The sequence below is a fragment of the Eurosta solidaginis genome, chromosome 2 (assembly GCF_040869045.1).
Source record: "Eurosta solidaginis isolate ZX-2024a chromosome 2, ASM4086904v1, whole genome shotgun sequence".
Taxonomy (NCBI): Eukaryota; Metazoa; Arthropoda; class Insecta; order Diptera; family Tephritidae; genus Eurosta; species Eurosta solidaginis.
In genome coordinates, this window is record NC_090320.1 from 48,398,103 (window position 1) to 48,411,088 (window position 12,986).

The 12,986-nt window shown below is 38.1% G+C and overlaps 1 protein-coding gene across 3 annotated transcripts in view; it reads left to right on the forward strand.

Annotated features, from left to right (window-relative positions):
• LOC137239687 (uncharacterized) overlaps window positions 1–12,986 on the forward strand; it is a 568,632-nt gene that overhangs the window by 452,286 nt on the left and 103,360 nt on the right. The window contains exons 1-3 of one of the 3 annotated variants that reach the window (XM_067765260.1): window positions 9,426–9,613; window positions 10,129–10,705; window positions 10,771–10,891. The exons of 1 other annotated variant lie outside the window; for it this stretch is intronic. In XM_067765260.1, coding sequence (XP_067621361.1) covers window positions 9,457–9,613; window positions 10,129–10,705; window positions 10,771–10,852 — 816 coding nt within the window. In that variant the 5' untranslated portion in view covers window positions 9,426–9,456 and the 3' untranslated portion in view covers window positions 10,853–10,891. Of the gene's footprint in view, window positions 1–9,425; window positions 9,614–10,128; window positions 10,706–10,770; window positions 10,892–12,986 lie in introns of those variants that run through there. One more of the 3 variants, XM_067765259.1, reaches the window with a different exon arrangement.

Here is a 12,986-nt window from a genome sequence, read left to right on the forward strand (position 1 = left end):
TAGTCATTTCAACAGAAGAGAAATTGTCGCTCTTAATTTAATTTAATTTATTTGGATTAAAGTCGACACAGACACAATGCGGTCGACTACTAAGATATATAAAACATAAAATTTATTTTAGAATTCAAAATATCAAGTTAACAAAATTCTGTAAAATTGACAGATTCCTAATCAATCAAACTGATTTTTCTGTTAACACAACTGATCTCCCAGGTTACTTCAACAGCGATCAACAATCAATACATGAACAAATTTCATAGAGAATTTTACGCTCACTGCGCTCTCTACTTTGCACTTATGGCGATGGTGCCACTTGTTACAAAAAAAAACACCAAAATAAGAAAACCACAAAATCGAAAAACACACAAAATGGCAAAACAACAAAAAACTAGTTTTCAGTTATCAATTCAAAACAAAAAGCCCTTTTTTGAATTTACTGTGCAAAAATTACGAAATTATCTCCCGGGTACAATTTCACAACTTCTCGTCCAAGCGAAATGCCAAATTGCGCCCTCCTGTTGCAAACGTTTTGTTTGAACGAACAGGATTTTTCCAAAGTTAGTAACATTTTGTTCAAGTTTTTACGAATCTTCACTCCAGTGGTGAATTACCTTCCTGCGATTTGATTCTTTACTTTCCTATAACTTACAAGTTCTCTATTTAAAATGTTATGTCAAACATTTATACTACAAGTTTTGTTTGAAACAATCAAGTGTGGCAACTACATGCGAGAGAAGAAATTGAGAATGAGCTGAGCTGCAACTGAAATAATTGAGAATCAGTTTTGTGACTATTAATTTCATTTCTATTTGCAAAGCGAAGTTCAAAACTATAAATTAAATAAATTATAAAATATAAAATTTCGTGAAAGTGCGTTTAATAAAGCAAAATAATAAAGTGTATAACGTTTAATGTGTGCCAGCATATTTTATGTACGCCCAGTTAGGTTAGTAAGTGCGTACATATGTATGTATATGTAGCAAGCATGCGTATTTATGAATTCACATATTTACGTATGTATGTATATGGCAACATAGGTACTTTCGTGCAAAGCTGTCGCAACAACTTTTTTTTGTTCATTTGACTACTAAAACGGTCAATTACGAATCAACGATTTGTGCGCAGTTGATTCAACCTCTTGTTGCGATGGATAAAAATTTACATAAATTTCGGTCGATTTTACCAGTCTTTTCTTTTAGTGTATTAGCATCACTTGTATGTAGGCTATTGAAGACCCGCGGCAATGTTTAAATAACTCCCTACAAAACGAGTTGTGCTTAATATCGAAGACACGAACCTCTCTGCTACGATGCTATCAACATCAAATATCTAAGTGGATTGTAGATACTAAAACGGCACCATATTTGCGTGTTTTTTAGTTTTTTAAACTATATTTATTTATTCAATCTGGTTATTGCTATTCGTACTTCGTCATAATCGGGTGGGGAATACTTATTTCATCATCATCGTTTGCGGGATCGTGTTCGTCATCCCTGTGCGGTAAATCGCTGTCTCCATTTAGGAGAGCAGATAAGTGTTCCTTCCATAATCTAAATACTCTCTGGACATTGGTTACAAGGTCGCCGTTTTCATTCTTACAGGAGTTTCCCCCGAACCTAATACCTTACGCCTGTCGCCGAATTTTTGGTAAAATTTGCGGCCATTATTCCTGATGGCTAGCAGTTCAAGCTCCCCGCATCCACGCCTTTCGCCCTCTGCCTTTTTCTTCCCGAAAAGGCGTCTCACTCCTCTTTTCTACTAGCGGTACCGTTCACACACTCTTCTTGTTGCGTTCGATTTTCACGTAGCATTTACAGGGAAGAAATTTAATTAAAGCAGCTTTAAAAGCAGATATAGTCTTATAAGTGTTTGTTTTCGTTGGACATTTCTATTTGAAAGTTCATGTCGTAAGCAGTTTAACTATTGCTGCTGCATTTTGATTTATGTGAATGCTCTAGTCTTTCATTTAACTCGAGACTAAATGAGCCACCTATATTGACATAAGCATCTTAACTGTATTTAGTTGCAAAATATGATAGAAATTATTATAACTAACATATCTTTTTTAAATATTATTTTTCTTTAAATCCTTGGGAAAATATTAACTATGTGACATTATTCATTACGTGGGTTCATAAATAGGGTTAAATAGAGAACTTAGTCTTTCGTTTCATGTATGGAAAGTGACCCTTTTGGGACATGGAACACTTCTGTGTCCATGGTTTTAACAGGAAGAGGTGAGTGTGCCAACTTCAGAAATATTGTAATGAATTTTAGGACATTTTTCATTATTTTTCACATTATGTTATCGTTTGAATCGCTAAACTGTCGAATAAATAACTCAAATATTCAGTACCACAAAATGTTCTCTATTTACAACACTACTATGGTAGTAGTTCTTCAGAATTGAATAATTCTCTAACTTCACTTACAACGTTTTAAAATCAAACTGGTTGACTATTCCTTAGCTTGCGCTGATTTTATATTCTCAGTTGCCTCGCTGGCCTATTTCTCCCAGGGTCTAGATTTATCCCGAACATTCCTCTCGAATAGTTGCTTATTTATTTCTCGTTTTAGGTATCTCAAATTGTATTTTGCTATATACATACATGAGTAATATCGTCTGCGCTCTTTGTTACTGTGTCATCATCATCGCTCTTAGCTGCTGTTTACTATGTTGTATGACTGGCTTCTATCTCATTAAGGGGACTCATGAAAGCATATAAACTTATAAGGTGTAAAATTATATCCATTTACACACGCTGTTATATGAACGCACCTAGAAATACTCTTGATAAACTTGATTGTTTATCAGCTGTATTATTGCCAAACAAAATTTTTTTGATTGTTATACAAATTAAAGAATGCCAAGATTAAGTGAAAAATCAAAACTAAAACGTCTTTACTAAGATATTCTTGTAAATGACTTGCTGATGATGGAGTTTCTGATGAAAATTCCTGCGGTAATGTGTGCAAGGTTGCATTCCTTTGAGTTTACCGCGTTTACACAATGAAATGTGCGCGTAAATTTATACAAATTGTGTAAATGATTTTTCATACAAAATTTGACAGCTCGTTTACGCACTATATAAATTTATACGTTTACACACTTTATAAGGAATTTATACGGTTACATGAGTCCCCCTATTGCTCGGTTTGCTGTTATTACTGCCCGGCATTTATTTACTAGCCGCATAGTGATATATCGAAATTGATAATATTCGCCAAATTTATGTTAGTATGCGGAACCTAGGCAAGGAAGTCGAAACTACATTCGTAACGTTATTGTTACATATCGTGTAAATTTTCAGCGCTATTTTATGTAACACGCCGTTATGGCGTGGGTTCTTCAGATCAATGCAATTCTCAACGGAATAGTCAGGTTCATTAAAAGACTTTTGGAAGCAGAGTTTCACTCTTGTTTCTCATATAAAACATAAGGGCCGAACTCTGTTAAACGCAATAACGTAACAGTCACTCACATGCACACCCATCCCAACGTAATATAAAATAAATTAATATTGCTACCGTGATTTACGGACAGTTATTGAAGTGAGTGAACGCTTTGACAAAATACGAATATGGTTTCTTAAAAGAATAAATGCGGCCTTGCATAACATTTTGCATAACTTGGCCCTAAATAGCAATGAAAATGAAGGTTTAACGTGGTCATATTAATCGTTTCCGAGATGGTCGGGCTAGTACCTTAATGGTGCTTTGTTACCGCAACGTACCAGATCTATATCCGATAACACTCCTCAAAGCCTTCGAGGAGTGTCTTTATCGTTAGTCCAACAACAGCCAACTGGCGCCAATTGGTCACACCGAGGGAGTTTAAATCGTTTTCCACCTGGTTCTTCCAACAGAGTGGGGGTCGCCCTCTTCCTCTGCTTCCATATGCGGGTTCCGATAAAAATATTTTCTTAGCTGGAGCGTCATCTTTCATTCGCATAACATGGCCTAGCCAGCGTAGCCGCTGCATTTGAATGTGCGGGACTGTGTTGGTGTCTGCGTAAAGCTCGTACAGCTCATCAACTTCCACTTCAGCTGCCCAAAACAAAAATATGTTATCTATACTTAGGAAAAAAATCAACATACATATCTTCAGCTAATTTTAAAGCCACCCAAAAAAAATATCAAATTACATATGAGCTAAAAACTTCTTAAAAAATCGGTAGCATTGCGAGCTGCCCACTCCATTGCAATAACTAAAATATCAATGACAAGCAGATAGCCGCTGAAAAAACGAAAAATTTACAAAAAACCACACGACAAGAGCATACCAAAGCACTTGAATGTGGCACACAATGTCAGTGATACAACCGACATTGCCGCAAATGCTGCGGTGGGACAAAACGCCACCAAAGCGCATAACAAGCTTATGCCACTAAGTACAAGTTGTTTTGCCCCAAAGCACGCGATTATGTGACTACTTCAAAATAGCCATTTTATGCAAATTACTATAGAATTTCGATGCGGTGAAATTAGTTTGAGTCGAGCGTGAGTGTGAATGGCTTGGGACAATCTTGTCGACACTAACTACTGATATGTATCTTGACAGTTGGAGTACATAAGTAGGTAAATGTTTAAGCCTTTAAATTGCTTTGGTTCAATTTAAAAAAGTGGCGAAGCTGCCAAAGACAAAAAACACATTTGGGACTACTAAAAGATGCGCCAAACAAATTGTTCGTCAATTTGTATAAATATTTTATTACTCATATTTTTGCTCATGCGCTTAGTGAATGAAATTTTCGACTTGATCTAATGACCTAAAGCCGATTAGCTGCATGAGTATACATACGTGCATCGCAAACTTATCTAATGGCAGACTTTGGGATATATATATGCCTGTTTTTTTAATATGAAAAACTTTTGAGAAAAACATTCTTTGCCGAAAGCCTCTTCCTTCTTCAGGGTACGTAATGTGTATGCGAATGGCTTCTTGTTCTTGATTGTCCTGGCCTTAACTGTCTTCATTCACAATGTCCAACAAGCATGAGTAAGCTCCCTATTCCTGTTGTTGTTGTTGTAGCGATAAGTACACTCGCCGAAGGCATTGGGGAGTGTTATCGATGTTGATGGTCCTTTGCCGGATGAAGATCCGGTACGTTCCGGTAACAAGCACCATAAAGGTATTAGTCCCACCATCTCGGGAGCATTTGGTATGACCACATGCAACCTTCTATGCCATTCCGCCCTCCCACCCCTTAGATCCATTAGGTGTTCGGGGTCGCCAGAGCCTCGGCTGTTAATGAAACAGGATTCGCCACGGGTAGGTGAGGTTGACAATTGGGTTGAAGAAGCTATATATTGCACTGGCAACCCCTTGAGAGGATGCTACACAACCCCTTCAATCAATTTGGTATTTTCGTCGCCTCTTACGACAGGCATACATACCGCGGGTACATTCTAAGCCCCCTAACCCCTTTTCCTCGCGATCACTTACTCCACTTAAAAATACCAAAATAAACAAGTCCGCCTCAATTTCATCTTTCCCACGAAGTCGAGGTCTACCCTTTCATTTGCTGATAGCGACGGGTGTATATGAGAATACTTCTTTGACCGAAGCATCTTTGAAATTATATTCTCCCAAATAATTCGCTCCTGCGGTTAGCTAATACAGCTTATCATTTCAAAGTGTATTCTATAACATTAACGTAAGTTTTTGGGATATGCTGCTGATGGTGATGGACCTTTACCGCTCCGGCAACTATCACCATTAAGGTACTATTTCCATCATCTCCGGGTCGATTTGATATGCCTACATTTAGTCTTATAGGTCGTTCCTCTTCGGGTCGCTATAGTCTTGCTTGCTAAATGTGTCTATGTTACATTCATATTTATGACAGAACTCGACTCCTGTGGGTTTGTAAAAGCAATCAATTATCCGACGCCCAAAAATAAATGACCATACATATTTTGGAAAAGCTTTCCTTCGAGTTCCTCCCCAGACGTATCATATAAGGTTATCAGCGCAAATAGCTAATAGTGACGAGTACACATATTTCTTCGAACTGAAGTTCCCGATTTATTAAGAGATCACACAACGTATTGGCTGCTCTGGCATTCCCTGATTTGTTTATAAATGGCCTTAATTTCATCCGAAAACCAACTATAGTCCCAACTAGTATTAATAACCAGAGACTGCTATGTTAAAACTAGCAAAATTAAAATTTATAGCTCTTATGGGTATGGGTTCTTCTTTCAACTCTGAAGACTAATTTATTCCCCATAACTTGATATTTGTAGTTTGTAAAATTGTATCTTAGTCTCATTCTATGATCTAAATTTGGTATTTCACATCGTCATCGAGTATTTCGATCAGAAGACAGCCATGTAGCTTGATGTATCTTTTTATGCATTAACCTCGTGCTGGATATGACCATGTTTCGAGCACCGGCAAAGTCAATCAGCCTCAGTCCGTTGGGAGAAGTTTCATTGTTGTAGGCTGAACTTTCCCACTGTAGGGCCAAAAACACCTTCTTTGCAAATCTGCATCAACATAAAGCTTATAATAGAAAATTTGTCGATTTGTAAAATGGGATTGCAAATTGTTGGTCGCAATTTTGCAATATGCAGGGCAGAAGTACACTGCCTTCTTTTTCCATCGAAAACACAAGAATTCTGTTAAATTCCTCTGCCCAACACAAGAATTCTGTTATTAACCAGAAAAATCAAACTGTGACACAGAAAGTTTGAATGGCACTGACAAATTGAAATTTTTTACAGTGAATGACTGCTAATGGCAATCAAACTGTTCCCAACAAAAGATTGGAGAATATTGCCTACTTTTAGGCAGTTCGTATAGCAATTGTTGCAGAGCCACTGTAGTTACGACTTATGCTAGTGAAAAAAATATAAATGATCGTAACTAAAGAAACAACTTTTATATAAAGCAGAAGCATGTAATCTTCCTTTGGCCGGTGGGGGATATTCGCTTATGGAAGGAACTACTTTATTAAGAAATGTTAGAAAGAAAAACAGAAGGTGCCTTTCACTAGCCGTTGCCATGGAGCCACATGGAAAGATTATAGCCGAGGACGATTTATTGGCATATCGCCACGTTTGTACGGACAATGTGCGATTTGTAACATTGGCAATCAGGGAAGTATTAATGTGATCTTCTGTCTATTCTATGCATGCTTGTAGACGAGCCAATGGGAAAAGGAGGGGTATAGAGCATCGCTGTTGCCTGTTAGCTGTTAGTATACGTTGCGATTGCATCAAGCCTCGCAACCCCGAGTTCAATTTACAAGAAAGGTTAGAAAGTTAAACAAATATGGATGCCAATATCTCTGCTTTCTAGATCTAGGTATTGACACACAGAAGAGCCTGGGTTCACAGCCGGACAAAGCAACATCAAAACCTTAAAAGCAGGTTTTTTTTAATTAGAAATAAAGTTTTTCTAGGCGGAGTCGCCCCTTGACAGTAATTTGGCAGACACTCCGAGTGTATTTCTGCCATGAAAAGCCTCTCAATGAAAACTCATCTGCCGTGCAGATGCCTTTCGGAGTCGGCGTAAATCACATAGGTCCCGTCCCACCAATTGGTAGGTAAAGAAGCAGGACGCAAATTGGAAAAGAACCTCAGCCTAAAATCTTTTCGGATGTTATGGCGCCTTGTGTTTATTTATTTTTTTTATCTGGCCTCTGTGAACTGGCAATCAACCATGGAAAACAGAACTGGTTCTTTATATGAAGAGATACAAAGTCCCCGCTTTCAGAACATCCGCGGTTTGGGGAATACCGTTGGTACTGTATCAAACAGTTAAGTATCTGAGAATTATAAATAAATAGGAAATTGTCCTGAAGAGCAAATGAGAAGTATAGGGCTAAGAAGGCCTCGGTTGCCCTGTACTGCTGTAGAAGAGCTTGGGTAGCAATCGCCAAGTGTAGTACACCGGTTTTATGAAATGGTAGTCAAGTTGATCTTGTTCTATAGGTAGTGGTCTGATGCGATGCGCTGAACACGGCGAGTATTACTTAATGTGTCAGTACAACATACAGCGCTGGTTGGTGTGAAGCGTGACACCTATTTTGACATTGAATGTCATGCTTAAAATACACTGCGTCAGGCTTCGTGACATGGGATATGGACTTTATCACCTGTGGCATTCCTGTATTCTGTATTCTTACCAACCTTGTCTTCATCCCAGATAAGTCAGACTATTGTGTACCATTAATTGCACATGTGCCAACTGCAAAACGGTCCTCACCTCTAGAGAGAAATAGAAATGCGCATTAATATAGGGTAGTGGACGGGTTAATAGGTTGATGGATGGGTTGAAGTTGCACGGATAGTTGGAGGAGGGGTTTTCTGTCAGAGGTTCGATGCAAGCAGCTAGCCTAAGTTGCCTGATCACTGCAGGGTTTTCCAACCAAAAGTTTACGCATTTAAGGATGTGGGGGATAGAAGGATGTCCACTACTAGAATTGAACATAGAATCTGATAGCCAAGCGGCTACTAAAGCCCTAAGTTGAACTGTACTGCGATTGCGGGTGGTATGGGAATGCCCGCCTTCTTGCGGTTGCACTAAAATATTTTAATATTAATGTCACATAGCAATATATGTGGAAAATGTCACCGAACCGAATATTGAGTACGCCTGTCGACCTCCGGCCTGTTCCCTATAGAAGAGCCTCAAGTCAGCTAAGCAAACACTTGGCAGACACTACTTCTTGCAGAGCAGGGAGTTACTTTTGACCGGAAGTGGTTAGCAAGCGGTCTGTTGAAATTATAATGTAGCAAGAATCATCTATTAATAGTGATTTGGGGCTTTGACGGGTTCCTGTCCAATGGGAGTCTATACGGCACGTTTCAATATACTGGAAAACCTTTCTTGCTGCAGCTCATTGGAGGAATATGAGGTAGAAACTTCGAAACATTGTCCAGATTTTGATAGAAATAGGCGAAAGTATTCCGGTCTGGGCTCATCAGGATCTCCGAAGGACTTATCCGGCGAGTTGGGTTTTTTTCGTTGCCGCGCAACGGTTCTCTGAATTGCTATAGCTTACGTCATCATTATCTTTAATGGTATCACAATGGACCTTCCTATTGCTCAAGCGAGCTTCCCCACTCAACCTAAGCTATCCTAAGATTAAGGTAGCAACTCCTATTACCTAACCCAGTCGTCGTATAACTCGCCTTCATAGTACAAACTCTATCCGAAGGAATCTCAAATGAATCAAATGAAAAATCAGACTTCGCTAAAGCACTTTTCAGAGAATCTTGACTACAGCGCCCCCTATCAGTTATATTTTTTTGATTAGTAGCTGTATCATAGTTTTTATTAGCCCCTCAAAAACACCATGAAATTATAATTTATACAGTAAAATAATGAAAACAATATTTACAGCAGCAACTGCCTTTTAAAATTTCTAACTACATTTTATAAAATTCCATCAACAAAAGACCACAAGCTCGAATAAATATAATACAAAAAAATTTTTTTTTACAATGAAAGAAAAATGTATGCGTTATACTTTAAGCACAATTTTGTTGTTGCAAATAACGATATTTATTTGGGTAACAAGGATTTTATTCACAAATTATTCAAATAAAACGATGGAGAGATCTTTGAAAATGATGGCAACGAAATATGATGTCAGAATAGGTAAGGCAAAGGATACTCTACTTCCTACTCTTCTTCGAAGCGTAAAGGTATATTATTCGAAAATAAGCATGGGTTATAACTCAATTTTTGCGGTATTGGTGCATTTACACTAGCGCAATCTGTGGTGATAGTACCAAATTTCAGCGCAGTGTGTCGCGTGGCGCAATTACGATTGTGTGTAGGTCTCACAACCTTAGACTAACGAAGTTAATCTTATCATTAGCATTTAACAGGTATTCTGACTGAACACTGCCTTCTGGTGACACATGCTTTTGAATTGGGCATTACTTATCTTGACGCCAGTGCTGCTAATTCCAAGCAGTGTTAACACAGTTGAGCCACGCAGCGCAGTGTAACCCATGCTTATTCGAACTTCAACTTTCAACTTTCAAGGTAACAGTAACTATAATTCAGTCTAAAATATACTAACGATTCGTAGTACGGAGTTAAGGATAGGGCGTCAAAAATTATTAAGGACTCTGCTCTGTAGCTCTCTTTCTTTCTTTATTTGACAGCGCCTCACCACGAAAGATCAATAATTATGGTACGCCATTTCTTGGCCAGCATCGATGGCTATATCGGTTTGACTCACAATATTTTTGGTTACACGCTTGAGCATCCTCACTCTGAGCATGTCACTTTTCCAATTTATGAACTTTTCGAAAATCTCGATAACTCACAACCTTGGTTACGTGTATATTTACTACGTAGTAGTAATTCAGAATCCACAACTTGGCAGCATCATCTTAACGGCTTCGAGCGCACGAATCAATATTTTATTGGTCTCGAGTTGTTGCATTTCATTGTTTCATTGCAACGTACTAAACTTTTGGCTTTATTTCGCGATAGAGCGAATGATGAATATTTACGTTTTGCAACTTATGATAATTTCATGCTTGGTAATGTAACGGAACGTTTTCACATCAAAGAATTGGGCATATTTACGGGCAATACCGAGAATTGGTTAGCGAACTATTTGGGCAAAAAATTTGTAGCTTTCAATGTAAGCGATGCCGAGGAGCAACAGCGTTATGAAGATCGTTGTCCAATGTTGGCGCTATGCGGTTGGTGGGGTGGTGCGAATAAGTTTTGGTGAGTGAGTCAAGTTGATTAATGATATTTTAAGTTAAAGCGTGTTCCCTGCTTTTTGTTTTTAGCAAACTACCGTTATCATTTCGAGGCTCTTTGGAGTTGTACATTCGTCCATACGACAAAGAATACAAATTGATGGAAGTGTGAAATTTCGAAAATTTATTAAATTTTTCAGATACTCTTCAGTATAATTGTGGCGTACATTCTTCAAATTTCGACCAGTGTATTTTCACTGGCACAGGATGGCATAGATTTGCAATCATAGGAGGTTGTTGGTGGGTGACAATGTCAGATTTCGCGAGGTGAAAAAACTGGAAAGACTAGGGAAATAGCCGTTGACTTTATAACATAGCTCATTGATGGATGGGCCTGTTGCTATTATCGTGCAGTCATCGTCGTAGGACCCACTGCTAATTCCTTTCGGCGTGGAAGGGAGCTTCGATATGCAAGAGTTAAACAAAAGTGGGGATGCGAGAATGGGATGCGGTGAAAGAAAGGGCGGGAAGAGGAATAAAGACAGAGGTAGAGGTAAGGTAAGACACAGATTGGGAAAGGGAGGGAGAGGTAAGCATGAGGGAGGAGGAGAAGGAGAGGACAAAAGAGAAAAAGCGAGAAGAGGAAGGTTTGAGGGTGGATTTAGATGAAAGAAGGATAAGGCAAGGTGAGAGCAGGAGTAAGAAGTGTAAGTATTAACCATAAGTGAAAACTTGGCAAAATTGCTTAAAAAAAATGCTGAGAATGGATTTTCTGCGGCCGCAACGAGCCGGGTAATAGCTACAGTGCAAAACATGCGATGAGTCTAGTATGAATTCGGAACTAGTCACAAACTATAGCCAGGTTTGTTTACTTTATATGAGTAGGAGTGATCCCTTTAGTTTGAGCATGTTCTATGGAGAGACCATTTATCCCTGTTTATGCCTCAACGGTTAGTATCAGACTGGTCCTCTTTCTACCCCTATGACGGACAAGTCCTCCTTCTACCCGTACGGGATTATCTTCAATTTTATAGTTTTTTAAACTCCAATACCATATTTTTAATTTGTATTTATACTCAGCGTGCTTTGCACACGATAACTTGAGTAAATATTGAGATATCTTATTGAAATTTGGTATATGGGAAAGGAATGCTTCAAGGAAAAATTTACGAAAGCGGTCACGGACCACGCCCACTTTTATATAAAAGATTTTTAAAAGGGTTGTGCTTTGCATCAATGATATTGTTTCTATTCGCAAGTGGAAATATTACAAGAAATAGGAAAAAATACAAATTTTTGAAAATGGGCGTGGCACCGCTACTTTTATGATTAAGCAATTTTCTATGTTTCGGGAGCCATAGCTCAAAGCAAAATTAAGATTGGGTACACACATTTTTCCTATAGTAGGAATTATTTCTAGAAAAAATGGGTGGAATCAGGTAAGGACCACGCCCACATTTATATAAAAGCCTTTTGAAAGGGTCGTAGACAAATATAGTAAGCTACGCGAAAAAGAGCTAAAAATCAATTGTATTTTACTTTCTAAATGGAATTGTAACAAAAAGTTAGAAAATATTACAAAATTTTAAAATGGGCATGGCACTGCCTTTTTTTTCGACTAAGCTATTTTCTATGTTTCGGGAGCCATAGCTCAAAGAAAAAGTAACAGATCGTAATAAGATTGGGTACACATATTTTATCTTTAGGATGAAATATTTCTAGTAAAAATGGATGGAATCAGGTAAGGACCACGCCCACTTGTATATAAAAGATGTTTAAAAGGGTCGTAGACTACAATATTAAGCTATATCTTAGCGAAAAATAGTTTTGTATAAATGATATTACACTTACCAAGTTTTATTGTAAGAGTGATGTTATGTAGAAAAGTAATTTATCTAAAATGAACTGTACAATTGTAGCTCACGCTGAGTATTGTGACGAATATTAGCAACAATAAAGGACACTATCATCTCAAAGCCGATACTAAGCAGTCACTTGTATGTACATAAACAAATCAATCATTATGTATACACATATGTACATACAAGCAGCGGAGAGATACTCACAAAGTATGGAATCATCAGCGAAGTAGCACTCACATATACACACGCATTTAGCTATGCGAGAGACTATAAACTACAAATTCACATGCATATATCTGAGATACTCACAAAAGTATGCAGTCGTCAGCGAAGTAGTACTCACAGATGCACACGCGACGCGTATAGCTGGTAACCAAATAGAAAATTCTAGCAGAAGAAACGTCTAGACATTTGGGCACAGAGTATAAAAGCAGCGAAAGCGGA